At 42.6% G+C, this 25,029-nt stretch overlaps 1 protein-coding gene across 1 annotated transcript in view; it reads right to left on the reverse strand.

Annotated features, from left to right (window-relative positions):
* Positions 1-25,029, reverse strand: part of GGA3 (golgi associated, gamma adaptin ear containing, ARF binding protein 3) — a 173,585-nt gene that overhangs the window by 38,035 nt on the left and 110,521 nt on the right. The window contains exons 14-16 of the mRNA XM_053708918.1: positions 21,310-21,536; positions 17,301-17,470; positions 17,110-17,220 (exon numbers count right to left, since the gene is read on the reverse strand). Of these exons, the coding sequence (XP_053564893.1) occupies positions 17,110-17,220; positions 17,301-17,470; positions 21,310-21,536 (508 nt within the window). The remainder of the gene's footprint in view (positions 1-17,109; positions 17,221-17,300; positions 17,471-21,309; positions 21,537-25,029) is intronic.

Below are 25,029 nucleotides of genomic sequence, written 5' to 3' on the forward strand. Positions count from 1 at the left end.
TTATCAGGTAAACATAAATTCTGTTTTCTCCAACATAGGTGTGTCCGGTCCACGGCGTCATCCTTACTTGTGGGAACCAATACCAAAGCTTTAGGACACGGATGAAGGGAGGGAGCAAATCAGGTCACCTAAATGGAAGGCACCACGGCTTGCAAAACCTTTCTCCCAAAAATAGCCTCAGAAGAAGCAAAAGTATCAAACTTGTAAAATTTGGTAAAAGTGTGCAGTGAAGACCAAGTCGCTGCCTTACATATCTGATCAACAGAAGCCTCGTTCTTGAAGGCCCATGTGGAAGCCACAGCCCTAGTGGAATGAGCTGTGATTCTTTCAGGAGGCTGCCGTCCGGCAGTCTCATAAGCCAATCTGATGATGCTTTTAATCCAAAAAGAGAGAGAGGTAGAAGTTGCTTTTTGACCTCTCCTTTTACCAGAATAAACAACAAACAAGGAAGATGTTTGTCTAAAATCCTTTGTAGCATCCAAATAGAATTTTAGAGCGCGAACAACATCCAAATTGTGCAACAAACGTTCCTTCTTTGAAACTGGATTCGGACACAAAGAAGGCACGACTATCTCCTGGTTAATGTTTTTGTTAGAAACAACTTTCGGAAGAAAACCAGGTTTAGTACGTAAAACCACCTTATCTGCATGGAACACCAGATAAGGAGGAGAACACTGCAGAGCAGATAATTCTGAAACTCTTCTAGCAGAAGAAATTGCAACCAAAAACAAAACTTTCCAAGATAATAACTTAATATCAACGGAATGTAAGGGTTCAAACGGAACCCCCTGAAGAACTGAAAGAACTAAATTGAGACTCCAAGGAGGAGTCAAAGGTTTGTAAACAGGCTTGATTCTAACCAGAGCCTGAACAAAGGCTTGAACATCTGGCACAGCTGCCAGCTTTTTGTGAAGTAACACAGACAAGGCAGAAATCTGTCCCTTCAAGGAACTTGCAGATAATCCTTTCTCCAATCCTTCTTGAAGAAAGGATAGAATCTTAGGAATTTTAACCTTGTCCCAAGGGAATCCTTTAGATTCACACCAACAGATATATGTTTTCCATATTTTGTGGTAAATTTTTCTAGTTACAGGCTTTCTGGCCTGAACAAGAGTATCAATAACAGAATCTGAGAACCCTCGCTTTGATAAGATCAAGCGTTCAATCTCCAAGCAGTCAGTTGGAGTGAGACCAGATTCGGATGTTCGAACGGACCTTGAACAAGAAGGTCTCGTCTCAAAGGTAGCTTCCATGGTGGAGCCGATGACATTCACCAGGTCTGCATACCAAGTCCTGCGTGGCCACGCAGGAGCTATCAAGATCACCGATGCCCTCTCCTGATTGATCCTGGCTACCAGCCTGGGGATGAGAGGAAACGGCGGGAATACATAAGCTAGTTTGAAGGTCCAAGGTGCTACTAGTGCATCTACTAGAGTCGCCTTGGGATCCCTGGATCTGGACCCGTAGCAAGGAACCTTGAAGTTCTGACGAGAGGCCATCAGATCCATGTCTGGAATGCCCCACAGTTGAGTAATTTGGGCAAAGATTTCCGGATGGAGTTCCCACTCCCCCGGATGTAAGGTCTGACGACTCAGAAAATCCGCTTCCCAATTTTCCACTCCTGGGATGTGGATTGCAGACAAGTGGCAGGAGTGAGTCTCCGCCCATTGAATGATTTTGGTCACTTCTTCCATCGCCAGGGAACTCCTTGTTCCCCCCTGATGGTTGATGTACGCAACAGTCGTCATGTTGTCTGAATGAAACCGTATGAACTTGGCCTTTGCTAGCTGAGGCCAAGCCTTGAGAGCATTGAGTATCGCTCTCAGTTCCAGAATGTTTATCGGTAGAAGAGATTCTTCCCGAGACCAAAGACCCTGAGCTTTCAGGGGTCCCCAGACCGCGCCCCAGCCCATCAGACTGGCGTCGGTCGTGACAATGACCCACTCTGGTCTGCGGAAGCTCATCCCCTGTGACAGGTTGTCCAGGGACAGCCACCAACGGAGTGAATCTCTGGTCCTCTGATTTACTTGTATCGTCGGAGACAAGTCTGTATAGTCCCCATTCCACTGACTGAGCATGCACAGTTGTAATGGTCTTAGATGAATGCGCGCAAAAGGAACTATGTCCATTGCCGCTACCATCAAACCTATTACTTCCATGCACTGCGCTATGGAAGGAAGAGGAACGGAATGAAGTATTTGACAAGAGTTTAGAAGTTTTGTTTTTCTGGCCTCTGTCAGAAAAATCCTCATTTCTAAGGAGTCTATTATTGTTCCCAAGAAGGGAACCCTTGTTGACGGAGATAGAGAACTCTTTTCTACGTTCACTTTCCATCCGTGAGATCTGAGAAAGGCCAGGACAATGTCCGTGTGAGCCTTTGCTTGAGGGAGGGACGACGCTTGAATCAGAATGTCGTCCAAGTAAGGTACTACTGCAATGCCCCTTGGTCTTAGCACCGCTAGAAGGGACCCTAGTACCTTTGTGAAAATCCTTGGAGCAGTGGCTAATCCGAACGGAAGTGCCACGAACTGGTAATGCTTGTCCAGGAATGCGAACCTTAGGAACCGATGATGTTCCTTGTGGATAGGAATATGTAGATACGCATCCTTTAAATCCACCGTGGTCATGAATTGACCTTCCTGGATGGAAGGAAGAATTGTTCGAATGGTTTCCATTTTGAACGATGGAACCTTGAGAAACTTGTTTAGGATCTTGAGATCTAAGATTGGTCTGAACGTTCCCTCTTTTTTGGGGACTACGAACAGATTGGAGTAGAACCCCATCCCTTGTTCTCCTAATGGAACAGGATGAATCACTCCCATTTTTAACAGGTCTTCTACACAATGTAAGAATGCCTGTTTTTTTATGTGGTCTGAAGACAATTGAGACCTGTGGAACCTCCCCCTTGGGGGAAGCCCCTTGAATTCCAGAAGATAACCTTGGGAGACTATTTCTAGCGCCCAAGGATCCAGAACATCTCTTGCCCAAGCCTGAGCGAAGAGAGAGAGTCTGCCCCCCACCAGATCCGGTCCCGGATCGGGGGCCAACATTTCATGCTGTCTTGGTAGCAGTGACAGGTTTCTTGGCCTGCTTTCCCTTGTTCCAGCCTTGCATTGGTCTCCAGGCTGGCTTGGCTTGAGAAGTATTACCCTCTTGCTTAGAGGACGTAGCACTTGGGGCTGGTCCGTTTCTACGAAAGGGACGAAAATTAGGTTTATTTTTGGCCTTGAAAGACCTATCCTGAGGAAGGGCGTGGCCCTTACCCCCAGTGATATCAGAGATAATCTCTTTCAAGTCAGGGCCAAACAGCGTTTTCCCCTTGAAAGGAATGTTAAGCAATTTGTTCTTGGAAGACGCATCCGCTGACCAAGATTTCAACCAAAGCGCTCTGCGCGCCACAATAGCAAACCCAGAATTTTTCGCCGCTAACCTAGTCAATTGCAAAGAGGCGTCTAGGGTGAAAGAATTAGCCAATTTGAGAGCACGGATTCTGTCCATAATCTCCTCATAAGAAGGAGAATTACTAGTGATCGCCTTTTCTAGCTCATCGAACCAGAAACACGCGGCTGTAGTGACAGGGACAATGCATGAAATTGGTTGTAGAAGGTAACCTTGCTGAACAAACATCTTTTTAAGCAAACCTTCTAATTTTTTATCCATAGGATCTTTGAAAGCACAACTATCTTCTATGGGTATAGTGGTGCGTTTGTTTAGAGTAGAAACCGCCCCCTCGACCTTGGGGACTGTCTGCCATAAGTCCTTTCTGGGGTCGACCATAGGAAACAATTTTTTAAATATGGGGGGAGGGACGAAAGGTATACCGGGCCTTTCCCATTCTTTATTTACAATGTCCGCCACCCGTTTGGGTATAGGAAAAGCTTCGGGGGGCCCCGGGACCTCTAGGAACTTGTCCATTTTACATAGTTTCTCTGGGATGATCAAATTCTCACAATCATCCAGAGTGGATAACACCTCCTTAAGCAGAGCGCGGAGATGTTCCAACTTAAATTTAAATGTAATCACATCAGGTTCAGCTTGTTGAGAAATTTTCCCTGAATCTGAAATTTCTCCCTCAGACAAAACCTCCCTGGCCCCCTCAGACTGGTGTAGGGGCCCTTCAGAAACAATATCATCAGCGTCCTCATGCTCTTCAGTATTTTCTAAAACAGAGCAGTCGCGCTTTCGCTGATAAGTGGGCATTTTGGCTAAAATGTTTTTGATAGAATTATCCATTACAGCCGTTAATTGTTGCATAGTAAGCAGTATTGGCGCGCTAGATGTACTAGGGGCCTCCTGAGTGGGCAAGACTGGTGTAGACGAAGGAGGGGATGATGCAGTACCATGCTTACTCCCCTCACTTGAGGAATCATCTTGGGCATCATTTTCTCTAAATTTTGTGTCTCATAAATCACATCTATTTAAATGAGAAGGAACCTTGGCTTCCCCACATTCAGAACACAGTCTATCTGGCAGTTCAGACATGTTAAACAGGCATAAACTTGATAACAAAGTACAAAAAACGTTTTAAAATAAAACCGTTACTGTCACTTTAAATTTTAAACTGAACACACTTTATTACTGCAATTGCGAAAAAGTATGAAGGAATTGTTCAAAATTCACCAAAATTTCACCACAGTGTCTTAAAGCCTTAAAAGTATTGCACACCAAATTTGGAAGCTTTAACCCTTAAAATAACGGAACCGGAGCCGTTTTTACATTTAACCCCTTTACAGTCCCTGGTATCTGCTTTGCTGAGACCCAACCAAGCCCAAAGGGGAATACGATACCAAATGACGTCTTCAGAAAGTCTTTTCTATGTATCAGAGCTCCTCACACATGCGACTGCATGTCATGCTTCTCAAAAACAAGTGCGCAATACAGGCGCGAAAATGAGACTCTGCCTATGATTAGGGAAAGCCCCTAGAGAATAAGGTGTCCAATACAGTGCCTGCCGATATATTTTACAAAATTCCCAAGATTAAAATAATTCCTCAAGGCTATGGAGGATAAAATATGTTTATATATGAATCGATTTAGCCCAGAAAATGTCTACAGTCTTAAAAAGCCCTTGTGAAGCCCTTATTTACTGTCTGTAATAAAAATGGCTTACCGGATCCCATAGGGAAAATGACAGCTTCCAGCATTACATCGTCTTGTTAGAATGTGTCATACCTCAAGCAGCAAAAGTCTGCTCACTGTTCCCCCAACTGAAGTTAATTCCTCTCAACAGTCCTGTGTGGAACAGCCATCGATTTTAGTAACGGTTGCTAAAATCATTTTCCTCTTACAAACAGAAATCTTCATCTCTTTTCTGTTTCAGAGTAAATAGTACATACCAGCACTATTTTAAAATAACAAACTCTTGATTGAATAATAAAAACTACAGTTAAACACTAAAAAACTTTAAGCCATCTCCGTGGAGATGTTGCCTGTACAACGGCAAAGAGAATGACTGGGGAAGGCGGAGCCTAGGAGGGATCATGTGACCAGCTTTGCTGGGCTCTTTGCCATTTCCTGTTGGGGAAGAGAATATCCCACAAGTAAGGATGACGCCGTGGACCGGGCACACCTATGTTGGAGAAAGTTTTGATTTTCTGACCTCCGTCAGAAATATTTTCATTTCTACCGAGTCTATCAGAGTCCCTAGGAAGGAAACTCTTGTGAGAGGGACAAGATAACTCTTATGTTCACCTTCCACCCGTGAGATCTCAGAAAAGCCAACACGATGTCCGTGAGAGACTTGGCTAGCTGGAAAGTCGACGCCTGAATTAAGATGTCGTCTAGATAAGGCGCCACTGCTATACCCCGAGGTCTTACAACCGCCAAAAGGGACCCTAGCACCTTTGTGAAAATTCTGGGAGCCGTGGCCAACCCGAAGGGAAGGGCCACAAACTGGTAATGCCTGTCCAGAAGGCGAATCTGAGGAATTGATGATGATCTCTGTGAATAGGGATGTGTAGATATGCATCCTTTAAATCCACGGTAGTCTCATATTGACCCTCCTGGATCAGAGGAAGAATAGTCCGAATAGTCTCCATCCTGAAAGATGGTACTCTGAGGAATTTGTTTAGAATTTTGAGATCCAAGATTGGTCTGAAAGTTCCCTCTTTTTTGGGAACCACAAACAGGTTGGAGTAAAAACCTAGCCCTTGTTCCGCTCTTGGAACTGGGCGGATCACTCCCATGGTATGCAGATCTTCTACACAGCGTAAGAACGCCTCTCTCTTTGTCTGGTTTGTAGACAATTGAGAAATGTGAAATCTCCCCCTTGGGGGGGGGGGGGGGGGGGAGTCTTTGAAGTCCAGAAGATATCCTTGGGACACAATTTCTAAAGCCCAGGAATCGTGAACATCTCTTGCCCAAGCCTGAGCAAAGAGAGAGAGTCTGCCCCCTACTAGATCCGGTCCCGCATCGGGGGCTACCCCTTCATGCTGTCTTAGAGGCAGCAGCAGGCTTCTTGGCCTGTTTACCTTTGTTCCAAGCCTGGTTAGGTCTCCAGACTGATTTGGATTGGACAGAATTCCCCTCTTGCTTTGCTGCAGGGGAAGTTGAAGCGGGACCACCCTTGAAGTTCCGAAAGCAACGAAAATTATTTTGTTTGGTCCTCATCTTATTTGTTTTATCCTGAGGGAGGGCATGGCCTTTCCCTCCAGTGATGTCTGAAATAATTTCTTTCAGTGCAGGCCTGAATAGGGTCTTTCCTTTGAAAGGGATGTTCAACAATTTTGATTTTGATGACACATCAGCAGACCAGGACTTAAGCCATAACGCCCTGCGTGCTAAAATGGCAAAACCTGAATTCTTTGCCGCTAATTTAGCCATTTGGAAAGCGGCATCTGTAATGAATGAATTAGCCAACTTAAGGGCCTTAATTCTATCCATAATATCCTCTAATGGAGTCTCCACCTGAAGAGCCTCTTCTAGAGCCTCAAACCAGAAAGCAGCTACAGTAGTTACAGGAACAATGCATGCAATAGGTATAGTTGTACGCTTAGCAAGAGTAGAAATAGCTCCCTCCACCTTAGGAACAGTCTGCCACGAGTCCTGTATGGTGTCAGATATGAGAAACATTTTCTTAAAAACAGGAGGGGGAGCGAACGGAATACCTGGTCTATCCCACTCCTTAGTAACAATAGTCACAATCCTCTTAGGGACTGGAAAAACATCAGTGTAAACAGGAACCTCTGTCCATTTTACACAATTTCTCTGGGACCACTATAGGGTCACAATTGTCTAGAGTAGCTAATACCTCCTTGAGCAATAAGCGGAGGTGTTCAAGCTTAAATTTAAAGGCCGTCATATCAGAATACGTCTGAGGGAGCGTCTTTCCTGAATCAGAAATTTCTCCCTCAGATAACAAATCCCTTACCCCTACTTCAGAACATTGTGAGGGTATATCGGATACGGCTACTAAAGCGTCAGACGGCTCAGCATTTGTTCTTAACCCAGAGCTGTCACGCTTTCCTTGTAAACCAGGCAGTTTAGAGAAAACCTCTGTGAGGGTTTTATTCATAACTGTGGCCATGTCTTGTAAAGTAAATGAATTAGACACACTAGAGGTACTTGGCGTCACTTGTGTGGGCGTTACTGGTTGCGACACTTAGGGAGAGCTAGATGCTAAACCCTAATTTCCTTCTGAGAATCATCTATTGCAATATTTTTAAGTGCAAAAATATGCTCTTTATAATTTATAGACATATCAGTGCAAGTGGGACACATTCTAAGAGGGGGTTCCACAATGGCTTCTAAACACATAGAACAAGGATTTTCCTTGGTGTCGGACATGTTAAACAGGCTAGTAATGTAACAAGCAAGCTTGGAAAACACTTTAATCAAAGTAAATAACACTTTAAACAAAAATGGTACTGTGCCTTTAAGAGAAAAAAAGCTGCACAAACTCTGCAAAACAGTGTAAAAAAGCAGTAAACACAACAAAATTTTTACAGTAGCATCATAAAGCCTTAGTAACTTTGCACCACTATGCAAATAAACAATTAACCCCTTAATGTAAAAACCGGATTGAAAAAACTTCAAAACCGGTAAAATAACGCTCTGCTGTGGCGCCTACCTGCCCTTTAGGAACGATTTGTGGGGGAAAAAACTTTTTTACAGCCCTCAAATACAGCAGGAATCTCTGGAGAAGTAGCTGGATGCTTCTGAGGTAAATAACTGTGCAACTGAAAATAGCCATGTGGGTTAATAACCCTTAAATAAGCCACAAAGACCCCTTAAAGTCCCTCAAAAAACGTTATATTTTCATATTGAACCAAAACGTTTTTTCCTATCAGTGTCACCAGTAACTATGAGCCCTTTATGCAAGCTTGGATTCCTCTTTTACTGAATACAGCTTACCTTTCCCTCATAGGGATATTGCCAGCCTTTTCTAGAAATAACACAGTCTGTCTAGAAAAAAATAGACTGAACATACCTTAATGCAGTTTAGCCTGCAAACTGTTCCTCCAACTGAAGTTTTCCTGTACTCTTCAGCCCTTGTGAGAACAGCAGTGGATCTTAATTACAAAGTGCTAAGATCATCATCCTCCTTGCAGAAATCTTCATCCCTTTTCTTCCAGAGAGTAAATAGTACACACCGGTACCATTTAAAATAACAAACTTTTGCTTGAGAAAATAAAAACTAACATTTTTGTCACCACACTCACTTTGCCCTTCCTAGCAGTTAAGCAGGCAGAGAGAATGACTGGGGGGTGGAGCTAAGGGAGGAGCTATATAGACAGCTCTGCTCTGGGTGCTCTCTCTGCCACTTCCTGTTGGGAAGGAGAATATCCCACAAGTATGGATGAATCTGTGGACTCAATACATCTTACAAGAGAAATAAACGCACCTCACACCTGCGCTCAAGGACTGATAAAGCTAAAAAATTTGCTAACCAGATCTGCTGACATGCACTATCCTGACTATCCATCGTGCACAAAGCCAGCAAACCAGCATGCAAAAATCAGACAAGCTGACGAGCACAAATGTGACGATAGGGAAAATGCACGCAAAAGAAAAAAATTAAAGGGGAATATCACCTTAAAAGGAGCCACAAAAATAAAACAAAATCACGGATAAGTGAACATCTAGGTTACATCAAGAATGAGAAGCCTTGTTCTGAGTTGTCCAGACATTTCATTGAAGTACACGGAGGAGATGTAAGGGCATTCAAGTGGCGAGCAACTGAAGCCATTAAGAGACCTCCAAGGGGAGGAGACAAGAGTGCTATTTTAGCACGCCAAGAAGCCTTTTGGATATTCAAGCTATGTACACAGGCTCCTAATGGCTTCAATTCTGAATTTGATTTGATTAATCACTGGTGCTAATTTATAAATGTCACCCTTGATACATCTTGTAAATTTCTATATATATGTAAATAATCATCCTTTGATACTCAATACTACAAGTGTCAGGAATTTTGATATCTTAATACCTTAATATCTTTGTATGACCATGGTGTTTATCTCTGTCACCTCTTAAATATTTGGAATCCAGACTTTATGTGTGATAGACACATTACACATAGGTTCACCACTGATATCTGGACATGCCTTTTCTTGCCCACATAGTATTTTGATATTGTGTAGTGCTGCTTCTGGTTGCGCCTATTTTACACTTCTCATGGATATATATAACGGTTTTTATGTTTTGTCCATCATGAGGTTGTGTTAAATGACATGTATCTGCGGCGTCCTAGAAGCAGCATCAATGCAATTTTGTCTCTATCCATTTATGAATACCACTTATGTTTGACAGTATGTGTGTATATGCTCTCTTAAATGCAAAATTTGCGTGTGTATTTTTTGCAATTATTTGGATTAATTCAGTCCTATGCATTAACTTAGTGAGACACGCACCTTATATAAATGGGAATGTTACGATATACTTGTCTAACCTTATTAATTCATCATTTCTTCTCATGTTCTTTTATGTATATACGCTACTGATTCTTATCGCTATGTATTTGGCATAGAATCCCTTAGCCCATTTATGGTATAAACTTAATATTATTATAAATAACAATGTTACAATGGTGTCAAATAATAGTTGCTTTATATACAATTGTGTTAAGTTGCAGTCACCTTTGCATTTACTGTTAATGATTATTGCCTATTTTAGATACCAACTGCATACATAATGCTAAATATTATGTGTTTTTATATATTATGGTATTGAGAAGTATTATATATATATTATGTATGTATTCTATACTGGATGTTACACGAGACATATGTGTGGGCTACCTTTATTATATTATATTACATTGTGTAATAGGCATGTTCATATATCCTTAACTTACAGTTTTCTCCTCCCTTTTTGGATACATGTACTAATCCTAAGGGTTACGTGGGAGTATACTTTGGCTCCCCTGTGGCCAATGACTGTGTGGAGTAATACTTTTAAAAAGCCCATTGTCCAAGTATCCAGCAGGTCTATGATTACAGCACTACGCCGAAACTAGTAGGACCAGCTGTCTCCTGTTTTTGTGCTGGTGTCTTTGGATTTTATCCTTTCTATTGTAATAAAGTCTACGGATCATTTTATCAGTACTGAGACAATTTTCATATTTTTTGGTAATGAAATAGACTGTCTTATATACCTTTAATATTAGTAACTATTCCATCTTGATGTTTTTTTTTTTTTTTTTTAATTTTTTATTGAGGTTATGAGAAAGGTTACACAACATAGTCATCCGATAACAAAGATAACATAATTCTGAAAGATACATCCTTATTACAGAGATATAATCATAAACCAAAGAGGTAACAGGTCTTTGAGTAAATTCTATATGCCTTTGGGGAGAAACGTGTAATATAGTCATAGGGAATATATCTACGTCCCATATTCAGAACTCCCTTATGAAAAAGCAGACATTTACAACAGATAGGAGGCATATGAGATTGCTATAGGTACCCATGTAAAACAAGTATGTCAGCAATGGGATATATGTGTGTATATAAAATAATAGAACCTCATTTTTATAATTTATATATAGGCGATGTGGCCCACATCTTACTGTGTAGGGAATTTATATTATTATTTATTCTAATAGGATTGAGGTAAGTGTGGGACAGTATTTGTTTGGACGTGTTTCGGACCAGAGTGGTCAAAGAGGGGGAGAAAGAGTTCAGCGGGCAAGAGCCGCTCAAGTTAGAAAAGGAGGGGGATAAAAGGGAGTGAGGGGCGGAGCTATCTAAATGCCAAAATAACAATGTGCGTAGGGCTATTAGAGGGCTTATTATCAAGTCATAGATATGGGTTCCAGAAGTGGGGCAGTACCTGGGGAAAATTTGGGCTAGGAGTGGGAGGGTCTCATTAAGTACATGATCTAAAGCATATTTGGGGTGAGACAAGTGAACATCTCATTTAACACAGAGCCTTAAAACGTAAGAAACTGACATAATAATTATAGTGAAACACTAAAATAAACCTTAGCCTTCTTCAGGTACATCTAGAGTTCATACTCTATACAGTGTCAATTCATAGGGACAAAACAGAGAGTTGCTCAAATTAGTCCTGGATTTAGTACATGAACAGTGTGATAAGAAAGACTGGACACAGCTAACTAAGTAGAGCAATGGCAAACTACTAAATATAACAAGATATAAAGGAGAAATAGTGGATACACATAAGAAACCAGATCTCGTTTTAAATGAGCTTCTAAGTCATTAAATACCGTATGGACAGCAGCTAGCATATTAACCCCTAACCACAGTGCAGGCTAGGTCTAGAAGTGTATGCGGAGCATAGGTAATTGGTCACTTCATAGCTATACACTCGGGAAACGTAACAAAGGAGTGTGCTACTACTGAGAGGATTTCCCATTTGTAAAAGACACTTGTAATGGATAACATGCCAGTTTCAGGAGGAGGCTGCTCATCATTTGACATGCTCTAGAGGAGGTTAATTTCATTTTAGCTATGGATATTTAAGCCTAGCCACATTAGTCTAAACTGTCTCATCTACCCACATCTGTATCATAAGCACCTATATAAGTGATGACATGAATCCTTTACTAGGTTTAACTAATGAGATTGCAAGTTATATGCAAGTATTAGGGGTTAAGGTGTATCTTCTCTAGGAGGGGGCTGAATAGGAATAGTTTACCTAGATGAGAGTCTCACATAACATTCCCCAAGGATCTTCTGAGGAAAGAGCTACATTATAGCTAGTGTAGAAATGTGTACTTATGGTGAATTAATGAAAAGTGTCAGAAACCAGTTACAGGAGCTTACTGTGCACAACAAATATGGGGGAGAGAAAACAGTATAACATATTGATAAACATGAAACATTAATAAAAAAATGAATGAAAAGTCATAAAGAAAGCAGTCATTTTAGTGAACCGAACAGGCTAATAGTAGTGGACCTGTATGTTTTTCCGTCCTAACCAACCCCTGAACGCCTCTGGCCTTGCATAGAGTCCAGCATGTTGATCCAGCTAGCATGTGGGAGCTCAAGTGAACCAGCTGCTCTGGAAGCTGTGCGGTGAGTACAACCTGGCAGTTGTTCTGTGCGGGTCCCCAGGGACCTCAGATCAGTATTAAAGGCTCTCTGTTTAAGCCCGATTGTAAAGAAGAGTGACCACCATGTATTGCTCACCTCCGCTAAGCCTGCAGTATCAACAGTGTCGTCAGCAAGTTCCAATGCAGCTACAACTGTCCTAGGGCCGGCAATCATACCCCACTTATGAAAACCAAAGTAGCCGGATGGCGGTAAGATGGTAGTGAATTGCTGGGAGTTACTCTTGTAAATGAGATCCTTCTTAGCTGGGGATAGTGAAGCAGGGAACTTCCCGACTGCAATACTTGGCTCTGCGCTCTGAAGGGTATCATATGGGAGAGGTGCCGTGTGAGCCCGTGAAGAGACCGCTTCATCCTCAGAGAAAAGCTGTAACCTCGGCTTACTATTTTCTGAAGGACCCTGCTGTAAATAGACAGTTTCTAGCATGGGAGATAGTATACTTGCGCTGTGCTTGGTGGTCTCGCAGTTCTCAGTGGGTGTTACATCAGCCGCCATGTTAGGTGTTGATTCGACCTCCATTACATAATGATCTCTGATTATGGATGTCAGGTCTTGGAAGCAGTAATCCATCTTCTTTTCTAATGCATCCAGTAATGCTTGTATCTGTCTGCTTAAATCTGCCATATTTAGCTCAAAAGCGGAGGATACTGTATAGATTAGGCTGCAATTGTAGGGCAAGCAATCACTTCTGCCTCGTGGTCCCTCCAGTCGGCGCAGATCTAAGCAGATGTCTTATTAGGTGCTAAAGCTTTGTTGTATTAGGCTCTGGAAAGGCTGTTCTCTCTCTCTCAACCTATGCATCAAAAGCTGAGAAGGGAAATATAAATTATGTCCTCTATTAAAGAAAGTATTCGTTAATTCTTTGAATTTTTTGCAGGAGCTCACAAGCAGTACGTCTTGTCTCCTCTGTAGTTAGCTCCGCCCCCCCCATCTTGATGTTTTTATTTATCTTCATACCTAATACAGAAAGGTCTAGAACTGACAATTAAGAACACCTTTTTTGGGGAACCAAGGAGAGACCGTAATAGTAGTTTATTGTTTTGGGACAGTCTGAATGCATTCTCCTGGCATTGACAGAAAAGTGTGAAGTATTTATGTATAAATAGAACTAACAAATATAACTGTGATTGCTCAGACATCTTGATGCACTGATAGACGTGCTCCTACTGATGAAACAGTCGATGCTAAGGCCGAGAAACGTGTTGCATCGACAGAGCATAATTGATTTTATGTTATCTGTAACCATATGTTTAACTGTTTTTAATAAACAACTTGTTTTAATACAAGCATTGGTGTAGCACCTTACTAAGTAGCATAGCTGCCGTTCCTGACATCCCAATATTGGGAATCCACTATATACTGAGTGGGATAGTTCACACCTGTATCATCTTACCATCGCCTGGAGAGGGTTAGCTGGTACACCACAAGTTACCAGCCTGTTCCTACCAGTAAATAAGTGTACTTGGGTTAAATGTGAGTATCCATTTGGCACTCTCTACCTGTTCTTTATTGATATGCCGATGTACACATGAGGCGCCCCTCTGTTTTCTGTTTCTTCTATAGTCATATCCGGACAAGTCTGTGAGGAGGAGAGCAGCCATCTACTTGGGTTCCATAAGCAGAATTGGACCATTTGGTTCTATTGGACTTTTTAAACAACTACCAGTCCAATTTCCCAATTGGGACTCTTGTTGGGACTAACATCAGCCGTGAACATAGGATTATATGGTTTGATTCACATGCTATATAACTATACAAGTATATGCCTTATATATATATATATGTCATATAGAATGCTTAACATATAATTTTATATATGCAATTTTATTTGTTATACTACTATAGAGCGCTCCCTCATACTTTGTTCCATGCTAACTTTGCTGTTGACTTGCCTATACCGTGACCTGTCACCTGCTTTTATAGTTTCCAGGTTTGGGAGATGACGGTCTATTTGGATCCTGCAGTAATCCGTATCTGCTAAACAGTGTTTTAAACAAAGCACTTGCTCTGCAGTATTATCTTCCCCTATTCCTTTCACAGCTATGAAATCAAATTATATATATATATATATATATATATATATATATAAATATATATATATATATATATATATATATATATATATATATACACACACACACACACACACACACATACACACATACAGGTGGCCCTCGGTTTACGCCGGTTCAATTTGCGGCGTTTCAGAATAACAACCTTTTTTTCAGTCATGTGACTGCTATTGAAAAGCTTTGGAAAGCAAAGTGCACTAATTAAAATAGCCAGTAGGTGGAGCTGTCCGCTTGTTTTGCAGCAAAGTTATGCAACTTAACAGCCTTAAATTGATCTGTGTACACAGATCAGACCAGATATATCAAGCAAAATTTAGCAGCTAGGCACTTCCCTATTATCTTCCTGTCCAGCAGCTTGAGGTGAGGGTGCCTAACTGCTTATTAATCACTGCAGATTGAAATGCAAAGAATAGGTGCAGACCCAATATTATCTAACATGCTAACAATGCAGAGAACTGATTGCAGAAAAATGCAACTAAAAAAACGTTTTTGTTCATTAAACTTAGTTTGATGATGATGCAGTCTGTTGTGTGATTATTTAAATAGGTGATGTTAGCAAATGTTTCTGTTTATTAAACTTAGTTTGATGATGATGCAGTCTGTTGTGTGATTATTTAATTAGATGCTGTTAGCAAATGTTTTTGTTCACTAAACTTAGTTTGATGATGATACAATCTATATTATTAGGTTTATAATTCTGTTTAGCATTTAAAGTCATAATTTCAAAGCTTTAAAAATAATGTATCAGGTGTTACTTATGACAATTTTGATAGGGGCCTGGAACCTAACCCCCTCACTTCCCATTGACTTACATTATAAACTGGGTTTCAATTTACAACGGTTTCGATTTACAACCATTCCTCCTGGAACCTAACCCCGGCATAAACTGAGGGCTACCAGTATATATATATAAAATAGGGTAGTTTAATCGGGAAAAATGAAAGATTTTGTAGATATTCAGCATATATTTTACAGCCTCTGACATGTACAAGCATAAATAAATCAAATACAATTGGTTCTCTATTTAGTATTTGAAAACAATAACAAATATCTTACTCTGTTGCAGAGGCTAAAGCAAATTCAGATAAAGTATCAATCTCAGGCTTTAAATGCTTTTCAGAAGAAGATTGAACATGGAACACATTTCAACCAAATAATAGTTCATGTAAAAAAATATAGAATCATGTCTCTCAATGCTTTAAAATTACATAAAGATGATTTTAACACAGTTTTTCTGTACCTAGCTTGCTGTTAGACATATATTGCTATTCCTGATGCAGAAAAAAAAAGTGTAGGACAAGTAGTATTCTTCCAATTTTACTCCATTATGTGGGCGGCTATAATAGTAACATTCCCAATTCTTGGGCGCCTATGGAAAGTTGAGCTCTCTGAAAACTGAACTTTAGTAGGCTTGGTGGTGAGTGTAAAGGTTATGGCAATTTATTTCTATTTAAAAATCCCAAAAAGTAATGTGTCTTTTTCTCCTGTGTTCTGTACCTCCAAGACCGGACTTACACTAAAACCAAATGCCAATCAGCTTGCAAGTATATCCTATGGCACATTGCCGAGATGACAATGGTATCTGGAGGACTTGCAAACCACTGCCCTTGGTACTGGGGATCTCATCAATAGATATTTTCTTTAGTTTTGCACCTAATTATCCGCAGAGTATGTGCTGCCACAAAAGAATGTGAGACATTCTGTGATCAGACGCTTTGCACATATATTCAGTGACTTAGATTCACATATTTTCTGGAAAGCTCTTCTCAGAGGAATGTAAATGTACAAAGAAACCTGCTTGTCCATAATACAACTGCGCTAACGCAATCTAATTGTCTTTAAACATAAAATCATAATAATAAACAATCTCCTTGCTGTATATCAGACTAGTCCCATTGAGAAACATATGAGTTGCAATAACCCATCATTCTCAGAGTCCTAGTATTTCAACCCCCTGAAAAAACAACATCAAAGCCAAAATGAATGAGATTTTTTTCCCCTCTCTAGCGACAGTGTCTATTAAGTTCTTTTAAAGTGCCTAAAATTTACTTCCTCTTACTCATGCTTAAAAAGGGAGAGTAAAGTAAAAAAATAAACTTTCATGGTATAGATAAAACTTGCAAGTTTAAATAGCCTGTTAACTAATTTACTGTTATCGCATGTGCATGTTCTCTTGGTATCTTTTGTTGACGAGTAAACCTTGGTAAGCTCATAGGACCTCAGGTCTATGCCGTGAAAGTTTAATTTTACTATCCATTTAACAAGAGCCACACACATCTATCAAAATGCATCTATGTTACCCCCTCCCTCTTTTTCTGCTCCTGTCAGCAATCAACCACTCCTATCTTTGGAGTTTTGCAAACTGTTCCTGCCTTTTATCCCACAACATTATGTATTTACGTCCTGCCCCACCCTTACTTTGTAGTATGCTTTGCTCTAGCAACCTCACAAGATATATCTGCCTTCTACCACACTCATTCCTATTGTCCCCTACTGAAACACTTTTTAATTTTAAATACCTTTAGCGGGTTTGCCAACAGCATGATCTGAGTGATGGCTGCTGGGGGCTGGATGGGACTAAATGCGGCCATCTCTGTTCCCGTGGGTGGCTGCAGCTTTACCTTCATGGTCTGAAAGATCAAACATCATTATACAAATACCTGATTCAACCCTTATGAGCCAGCAGCTTGCCAGCAGCCTGCACTCTTACCTTGGGAACAGCTGCCTGCAGGAGGATGTTTCGCACAGGGAGGGGCGCCGTATTCAACATGGAAACAATCACCACCAGGACATCTGGCCGACCTGGTGGGCAATTCTTTGCAAAGTGCAGCAAGATGCGGAAACCATTCTTGTCATAAGCAGTGACAGGGAGCATAGGACCTGCAGGTATAAGGAGTGATCACCATGAGATGTAGCCTAATAATGATGTAAGGAGTGATCACCGTGAGATGTAGCCTAATAATGATGTAAGGAGTGATCACCATGAGATGTAGCCTAATAATGATGTAAGGACGGATCACCGTGAGATGTAGCCTAATAATGATGTAAGGAGTGATCACCATGAGATGTAGCCTAATAATGATGTAAGGAGTGATCACCATGAGATGTAGCCTAATAATGATGTAAGGAGTGATCACCGTGAGATGTAGCCTAATAATGATGTAAGGACGGATCACCGTGAGATGTAGCCTAATAATGATGTATGGAGAGATCACCATGAGATGTAGCCTAATAATGATGTAAGGAGAGATCACCATGAGATGTAGCCTAATAATGATGTAAGGAGTGATCACAATGATAAGTAGACTAATAATGATGTAAGGAGTGATCACCATGAGATGTAGCCTAATAATGATGTAAGGAGTGATCACCATGAGATGTAGCCTAATAATGATGTAAGGAGAGATCACCATGAGATGTAACCTAATAATGATGTAAGGAGTGATCACCATGAGATGTAGCCTAATAATGATGTAAGTAGTGATCACCATGAGATGTAACCTAATAATGATGTAAGGAGTGATCACCATGAGATGTAGCCTAATAATGATGTAAGGAGTGATCACCATGAGATGTAACCTAATAATGATGTACGGAGTGATCACCATGAGATGTAGCCTAATAATGATGTAAGGAGTGATCACCATGAGATGTAGCCTAATAATGATGTAAGGAGTGATCACCATGAGATGTAGCCTAATAATGATGTAAGGAGAGATCCCCATGAGATGTAGCCTAATAATGATGTAAGGAGTGATCACCATGAGATGTAACCTAATAATGATGTAAGGAGTGATCACCATGAGATGTAGCCTAATAATGATGTAAGGAGTGATCACCATGAGATGTAGCCTAATAATGATGTAAGGAGTGATCACCATGAGATGTAGCCTAATAATGATGTAAGGAGTGATCACCATGAGATGTAGCCTAATAATGATGTAAGGAGTGATCACCATGAGATGTAGCCTAATAATGATGTAAGGAGTGATCACCATGAGATGTAACCTAATAATGATGGAAGGAGAGATCACCATGAGATGTAGCCTAATAATGATGTAAGGAGTGATCACCATGAGATGTAGCCTAATAATGATGTAAGGAGTGATCACCATGAGATGTAGCCTAATAATGATGTAAGGAGTGATCACGAGATGTAGCCTAATAATGATGTAAGGAGTAATCACCATGAGATGTAGCCTAATAATGATGTAAGTTAGTGATCACCATGAGATGTAGCCTAATAATGATGTAAGGAGGGATAACAATGAGATGTAGCCTAATAATGATGTAAGGAGTGATCACCATGAGATGTAGCCTAATAATGATGTAAGGAGTGATCACCATGAGATGTAACCTAATAATGATGTAAGGAGAGATCACCATGAGATGTAGCCTAATAATGATGTAAGGAGAGATCACCATGAGATGTAGCCTAATAATGATGTAAGGAGTGATCAAAATGAGATGTAGCCTAATAATGATGTAAGGAGTGATCACCATGAGATGTAGCCTAATAATGATGTAAGGAGTGATCACCATGAGATGTAGCCTAATAATGATGTAAGGAGTGATCACCATGAGATGTAGCCTAATAATGATGTAAGGAGTGATCACCATGAGATGTAGCCTAATAATGATGTAAGTAGTGATCACCATGAGATGTAGCCTAATAATGATGTAAGGAGTGATCACCATGAGATGTAGCCTAATAATGATGTAAGGAGTGATCACCATGAGATGTAGCCTAATAATGATGTAAGGAGTGATCACCATGAGATGTAGCCTAATAATGATGTAAGGAGTGATCACCATGAGATGTAGCCTAATAATGATGTAAGTAGTGATCACAATGAGATGTAGCCTAATAATGATGTAAGGAGTGATCACCATGAGATGTAGCCTAATAATGATGCATCATCATTGGAGGTGCATATTCTAGACTTCAGGAACAAAAAGTCATAATACAGATAAAGCATGTTATTAAAAAAAAAAAAAAAAAGGAATATATTTCCATTATCAAACATTTGCATGTGCAAAAGTGCAAAGTCTATACAGTAAGAGCTATTGTAGTGTCCCATTATTATGTATTTGTCAATTATTCTATTCTACTATATTTATTGGTCAGAAGACAGGGGTGTCCGGAACACGGTTGAACCAAAAGTCCGTGCATACAAGGGGATAATAGATCCAAACGAGCAATCTGCTACCTCTGTGACTTGGAGTGCCGTAGCAAAGCGGCGGATCAAGCCGTGAATATCCCAAAACGAAAAAATGAAGGCAGGCACTGCAGGTTAGGTATAATATAAAAACGTACCTTTATTAGAACAAAGTTAAAACAGGCTGGGTTCCCAGACAGAGGACAGACACTAGGACATGGACAGTCTGACACGTTTCGCGCCCCCTAGTGGCGCTTATTCATAGACTGAAGTGTATTAGAAAAGGTGACCTATTTATACCTAAGTGCTAATCAAATTTAACCCTTAGTATTCCAACACATAGTTAAAAACAAAGATAGTTAAAAACAACAACAAGATGTATAATAGCATTGGGGAGATAAAATAATGTCACAAATTTGCTAATTGTATCAAAATATTGCTAACGAACTGATAAAGTATCTAGGAATTTTCAAGTTTCCAAGTTTTAGCAATAAATATACAGGCAGTCCTCGGGTTACAGACATCCGACTTAAGTACAACTCGTACTTACATACAGAGAAAATAGAGCTTTATCGACAATCCTTCTTTCCAGGATAATCCAAAATACTGAAAATCCAATTGTCACAAGGACAGAAAGTGATGTGAAATTTTCTGAACAGGGGCTCAGATAGCAAAACAAACTTTATCCTATGCTATCCAAAACAAAAAAAAATGTTTGGCTAGAGTTTCACCTAAAAAAAGTGCCTGTTCCAACTTACATACAAATTCAACTTAAGAACAAACCTAAAGTCCCTATCTTGTACGTAACCCGGGGACTGCCTGTACTTGAAAGCCATGAGACATAATCGCATACAGGAAGATGTAACCTACAATAGTGTGCCAGTCAAAAAACCTAAAAACAAGTAATTGAGGGAAATCATAGTAAACCACCTGAATGAATGAATATGATTCACAATAATTAAGCTAGTAGAGTTATAGCCCCGTGAGATATTTAAAGGAGTATCACAGTATAATTGAGGAAAATACTAACAATATTGATCAAGAAAACAGGCGCAACAAGTATTAGTTGTCAATAAAATAACTAATGTCAAATTCCTTATTTATTTACAATTCTTAACCCAAGATTTCAAAATTTCATCACCAGACAACAGATGAAGATGTTTTTTTAGTATTTTTACAATCTGTTCATATTGTGTTGTTGTCCATGTCCTAGTGTCTGTCCCCAGCCTGTTTTAACTTTGTTCTAATAAAGGTACATTTTTATATTTATTGGTCCTTTACTCTGTCTATGTTATCAACACAAACTCCCATGTCTGGTACCTCGGGCTTAAAATTAAGTCTTTAAAGGGACATTGTACTCAGGTAAGCACCTGATAAGAGGCCATTGTATCGAAACAGGAAAACCATTCTAATGAGTTTTATTTCTGCTCCTGTCTCTTGATTACATAGCTTTTCGCCAGCCAATACTACAGCACTGGGATTTTCCGTATAGGTGGGAAAAGCAGCTATTTTAAATGACAAAAGGAACTATTTAATTAATACACATCAGCAGGTACTTACTGGGATTAATTGACTCTAGAGGAACAGACACATTTCCCAGTGATATTTCATTGCCTTTTTGGGGACTGCCCTGGTTAGGCAGGAAGAGAGGGCTCCCAGGGGCCATAGGAAGTGGGCATTGAGTGAGGGCTGCAGTTGGGAATCCTTCTGGATTTGGGGTCTTGGAAGAAATGGAGGACAGAGCAGTGCTTGAACACAATATAGAAGAGGCTGGCTTGGTTGATGCTCTAGAAGAAATAAAGAGAGAATATGACAAAGGAAACATGTCCCACCCAAAGGCTAATAAGAACACAGCTTTATTAGACCTCTTGACATTGTGATCAAACTAATCAAAAAGCGCAGCAGCATATACATGGAATAGGAGCCATCTTAAGACCAGAAGCCTCCCTAAGAAGACAGAATAAAGCATCTGCAAACCAAACGGAGCAGAGATCTTCCTAACAAGAGCGAACACAGAACCTAAAAAACATAAAAGAGCAGAAACCCCTCCCAACCAGACAGTACAGAGACCCGTCACAACCAGACAGTACAGAGACCCCTCCCAACCGGACAGTACAGAGACCCCTCCCAACCGGACAGTACAAAGACCCCTCCCAACCAGACAGTACAAAGACCCCTCCCAACCAGACAGTACAGAGACCCCTTCCAACCGGACAGTACAGAGACCCCTCCCAACCGGACAGTACAGAGACCCCTCCCAACCAGACAGTACAGAGACCCCTCCCAAACAGACAGTACAGAGACCCCTCCCAAACAGACAGTACAGAGACCCGTCCCAACCAGACAGTAGAGACCCGTCCCAACCAGACAGTAGAGACCCGTCCCAACCATACAGTACAGAGACCCGTCCCAACCATACAGTACAGAGACCCGTCCCAACCAGACAGTACAGAGACCCGTCCCAACCAGACAGTACAGAGACCCCTCCCAACCAGGCAGTACAGAGACCCCTCCCAACCAGGCAGTACAGAGACCCCTCCCAACCAGGCAGTATATAGAGCCCTCACAACCCGCCAGTATAGAAAGTCCTCCCAACCTGACAGTTCAGGGACCCTTTGTAATCCGACAGTACAAAGACCCCTCACAACCAGGCAGTACAAAGACCCCTCCCAACCAGACAGTACAGAGACCCCTCCCAACCAGACAGTACAGAGACCCCTCCCAACCAGACAGTACAGAGACCCCTCCCAACCAGACAGTACAGAGACCCCTCCCAAACAGACAGTACAGAGACCCCTCCCAAACAGACAGTACAGAGACCCCTCCCAAACAGACAGTACAGAGACCCGTCCCAACCAGACAGTAGAGACCCGTCCAAACCAGACAGTAGAGAGACCCGTCCCAACCACACAGTACAGAGACCTGTCCCAACCAGGCAGTACAGAGACCCCTCCCAACCAGGCAGTACAGAGACCCGTCCCAACCACACAGTACAGAGACCCGTCCCAACCACACAGTACAGAGACCCGTCCCAACCACACAGTACAGAGACCCGTCCCAACCACACAGTACAGAGACCCCTCCCAACCACACAGTACAGAGACCCCTCCCAACCACACAGTACAGAGACCCCTCCCAACCACACAGTACAGAGACCCCTCCCAACCAGACAGTACAGAGACCCCTCCCAACCAGACAGTGCAGAGACCCCTCCCAACAAGACAGTGCAGAGACCCCTCCCAACAAGACAGTGCAGAGACCCCTCCCAACCAGACAGTGCAGAGACCCCTCCCAACCACACAGTGCAGAGACCCCTCCCAACCACACAGTGCAGAGACCCCTCCCAACCACACAGTACAGAGACCCCTCCCAACCAGACAGTGCAGAGACCCCTCCCAACCAGACAGTGCAGAGACCCCTCCCAACCAGACAGTACAGAGACCCCCTCCCAACCAGACAGTGCAGAGACCCCTCCCAACCAGACAGTGCAGATACCCCTCCCAACCAGACAGTACAGAGACCCCTCCCAACCAGACAGTACAGAGACCCCTCCCAACCACACAGTACAGAGACCCCTCCCAACCACACAGTACAGAGACCCGTCCCAACCACACAGTACAGAGACCCCTCCCAACCACACAGTACAGAGACCCCCCCTCCCAACCACACAGTACAGAGACCCGTCCCAACCACACAGTACAGAGACCCGTCCCAACCACACAGTACAGAGACCCGTCCCAACCACACAGTACAGAGACCCAACCCAACCAGCCAGTACAGGGACTCATCCCAACCACACAGTACAGAGACCCAACCCAACCAGCCAGTACAGAGACCCGTCCCAACCAGACAGTATACAGACCCCTCCCAACCACACAGTACAGAGACCCGTCCCAACCACACAGTACAGAGACCCGTCCCAACCACACAGTACAGAGACCCGTCCCAACCACACAGTACAGAGACCCGTCCCAACCACACAGTACAGAGACCCGTCCCAACCACACAGTACAGAGACCCGTCCCAACCACACAGTACAGAGACCCGTCCCAACCACACAGTACAGAGACCCGTCCCAACCACACAGTACAGAGACCCGTCCCAACCACACAGTACAGAGACCCCTCCCAACCACACAGTACAGAGACCCCTCCCAACCACACAGTACAGAGACCCCTCCCAACCACACAGTACAGAGACCCCTCCCAACCACACAGTACAGAGACCCCTCCCAACCACACAGTACAGAGACCCCTCCCAACCACACAGTACAGAGACCCCTCCCAACCACACAGTACAGAGACCCGTCCCAACCACACAGTACAGAGACCCCTCCCAACCACACAGTACAGAGACCCCTCCCAACCACACAGTACAGAGACCCCTCCCAACCACACAGTACAGAGACCCCTCCCAACCAGACAGTACAGAGACCCCTCCCAACCAGACAGTACAGAGACCCTTCCCAACCAGACAGTACAGAGACCCCTCCCAACCAGACAGTACAGAGACCCCTCCCAACCAGACAGTACAGAGACCCCTCCCAACCACACAGTACAGAGACCCGTCCCAACCACACAGTACAGAGACCCGTCCCAACCACACAGTACAGAGACCCGTCCCAACCACACAGTACAGAGACCCGTCCCAACCACACAGTACAGAGACCCGTCCCAACCAGACAGTACAGAGACCCGTCCCAACCACACAGTACAGAGACCCGTCCCAACCACACAGTACAGAGACCCGTCCCAACCACACAGTACAGAGACCCGTCCCAACCACACAGTACAGAGACCCGTCCCAACCACACAGTACAGAGACCCGTCCCAACCACACAGTACAGAGACCCGTCCCAACCACACAGTACAGAGACCCGTCCCAACCACACAGTACAGAGACCCGTCCCAACCACACAGTACAGAGACCCGTCCCAACCACACAGTACAGAGACCCGTCCCAACCACACAGTACAGAGACCCGTCCCAACCACACAGTACAGAGACCCGTCCCAACCACACAGTACAGAGACCCGTCCCAACCACACAGTACAGAGACCCCTCCCAACCACACAGTACAGAGACCCGTCCCAACCACACAGTACAGAGACCCGTCCCAACCACACAGTACAGAGACCCGTCCCAACCACACAGTACAGAGACCCGTCCCAACCACACAGTACAGAGACCCGTCCCAACCACACAGTACAGAGACCCGTCCCAACCACACAGTACAGAGACCCGTCCCAACCACACAGTTACAGAGACCCGTCCCAACCAG

This window comes from Bombina bombina, chromosome 1, assembly GCF_027579735.1.
Source record: "Bombina bombina isolate aBomBom1 chromosome 1, aBomBom1.pri, whole genome shotgun sequence".
Lineage (NCBI taxonomy): Eukaryota > Metazoa > Chordata > Amphibia > Anura > Bombinatoridae > Bombina > Bombina bombina.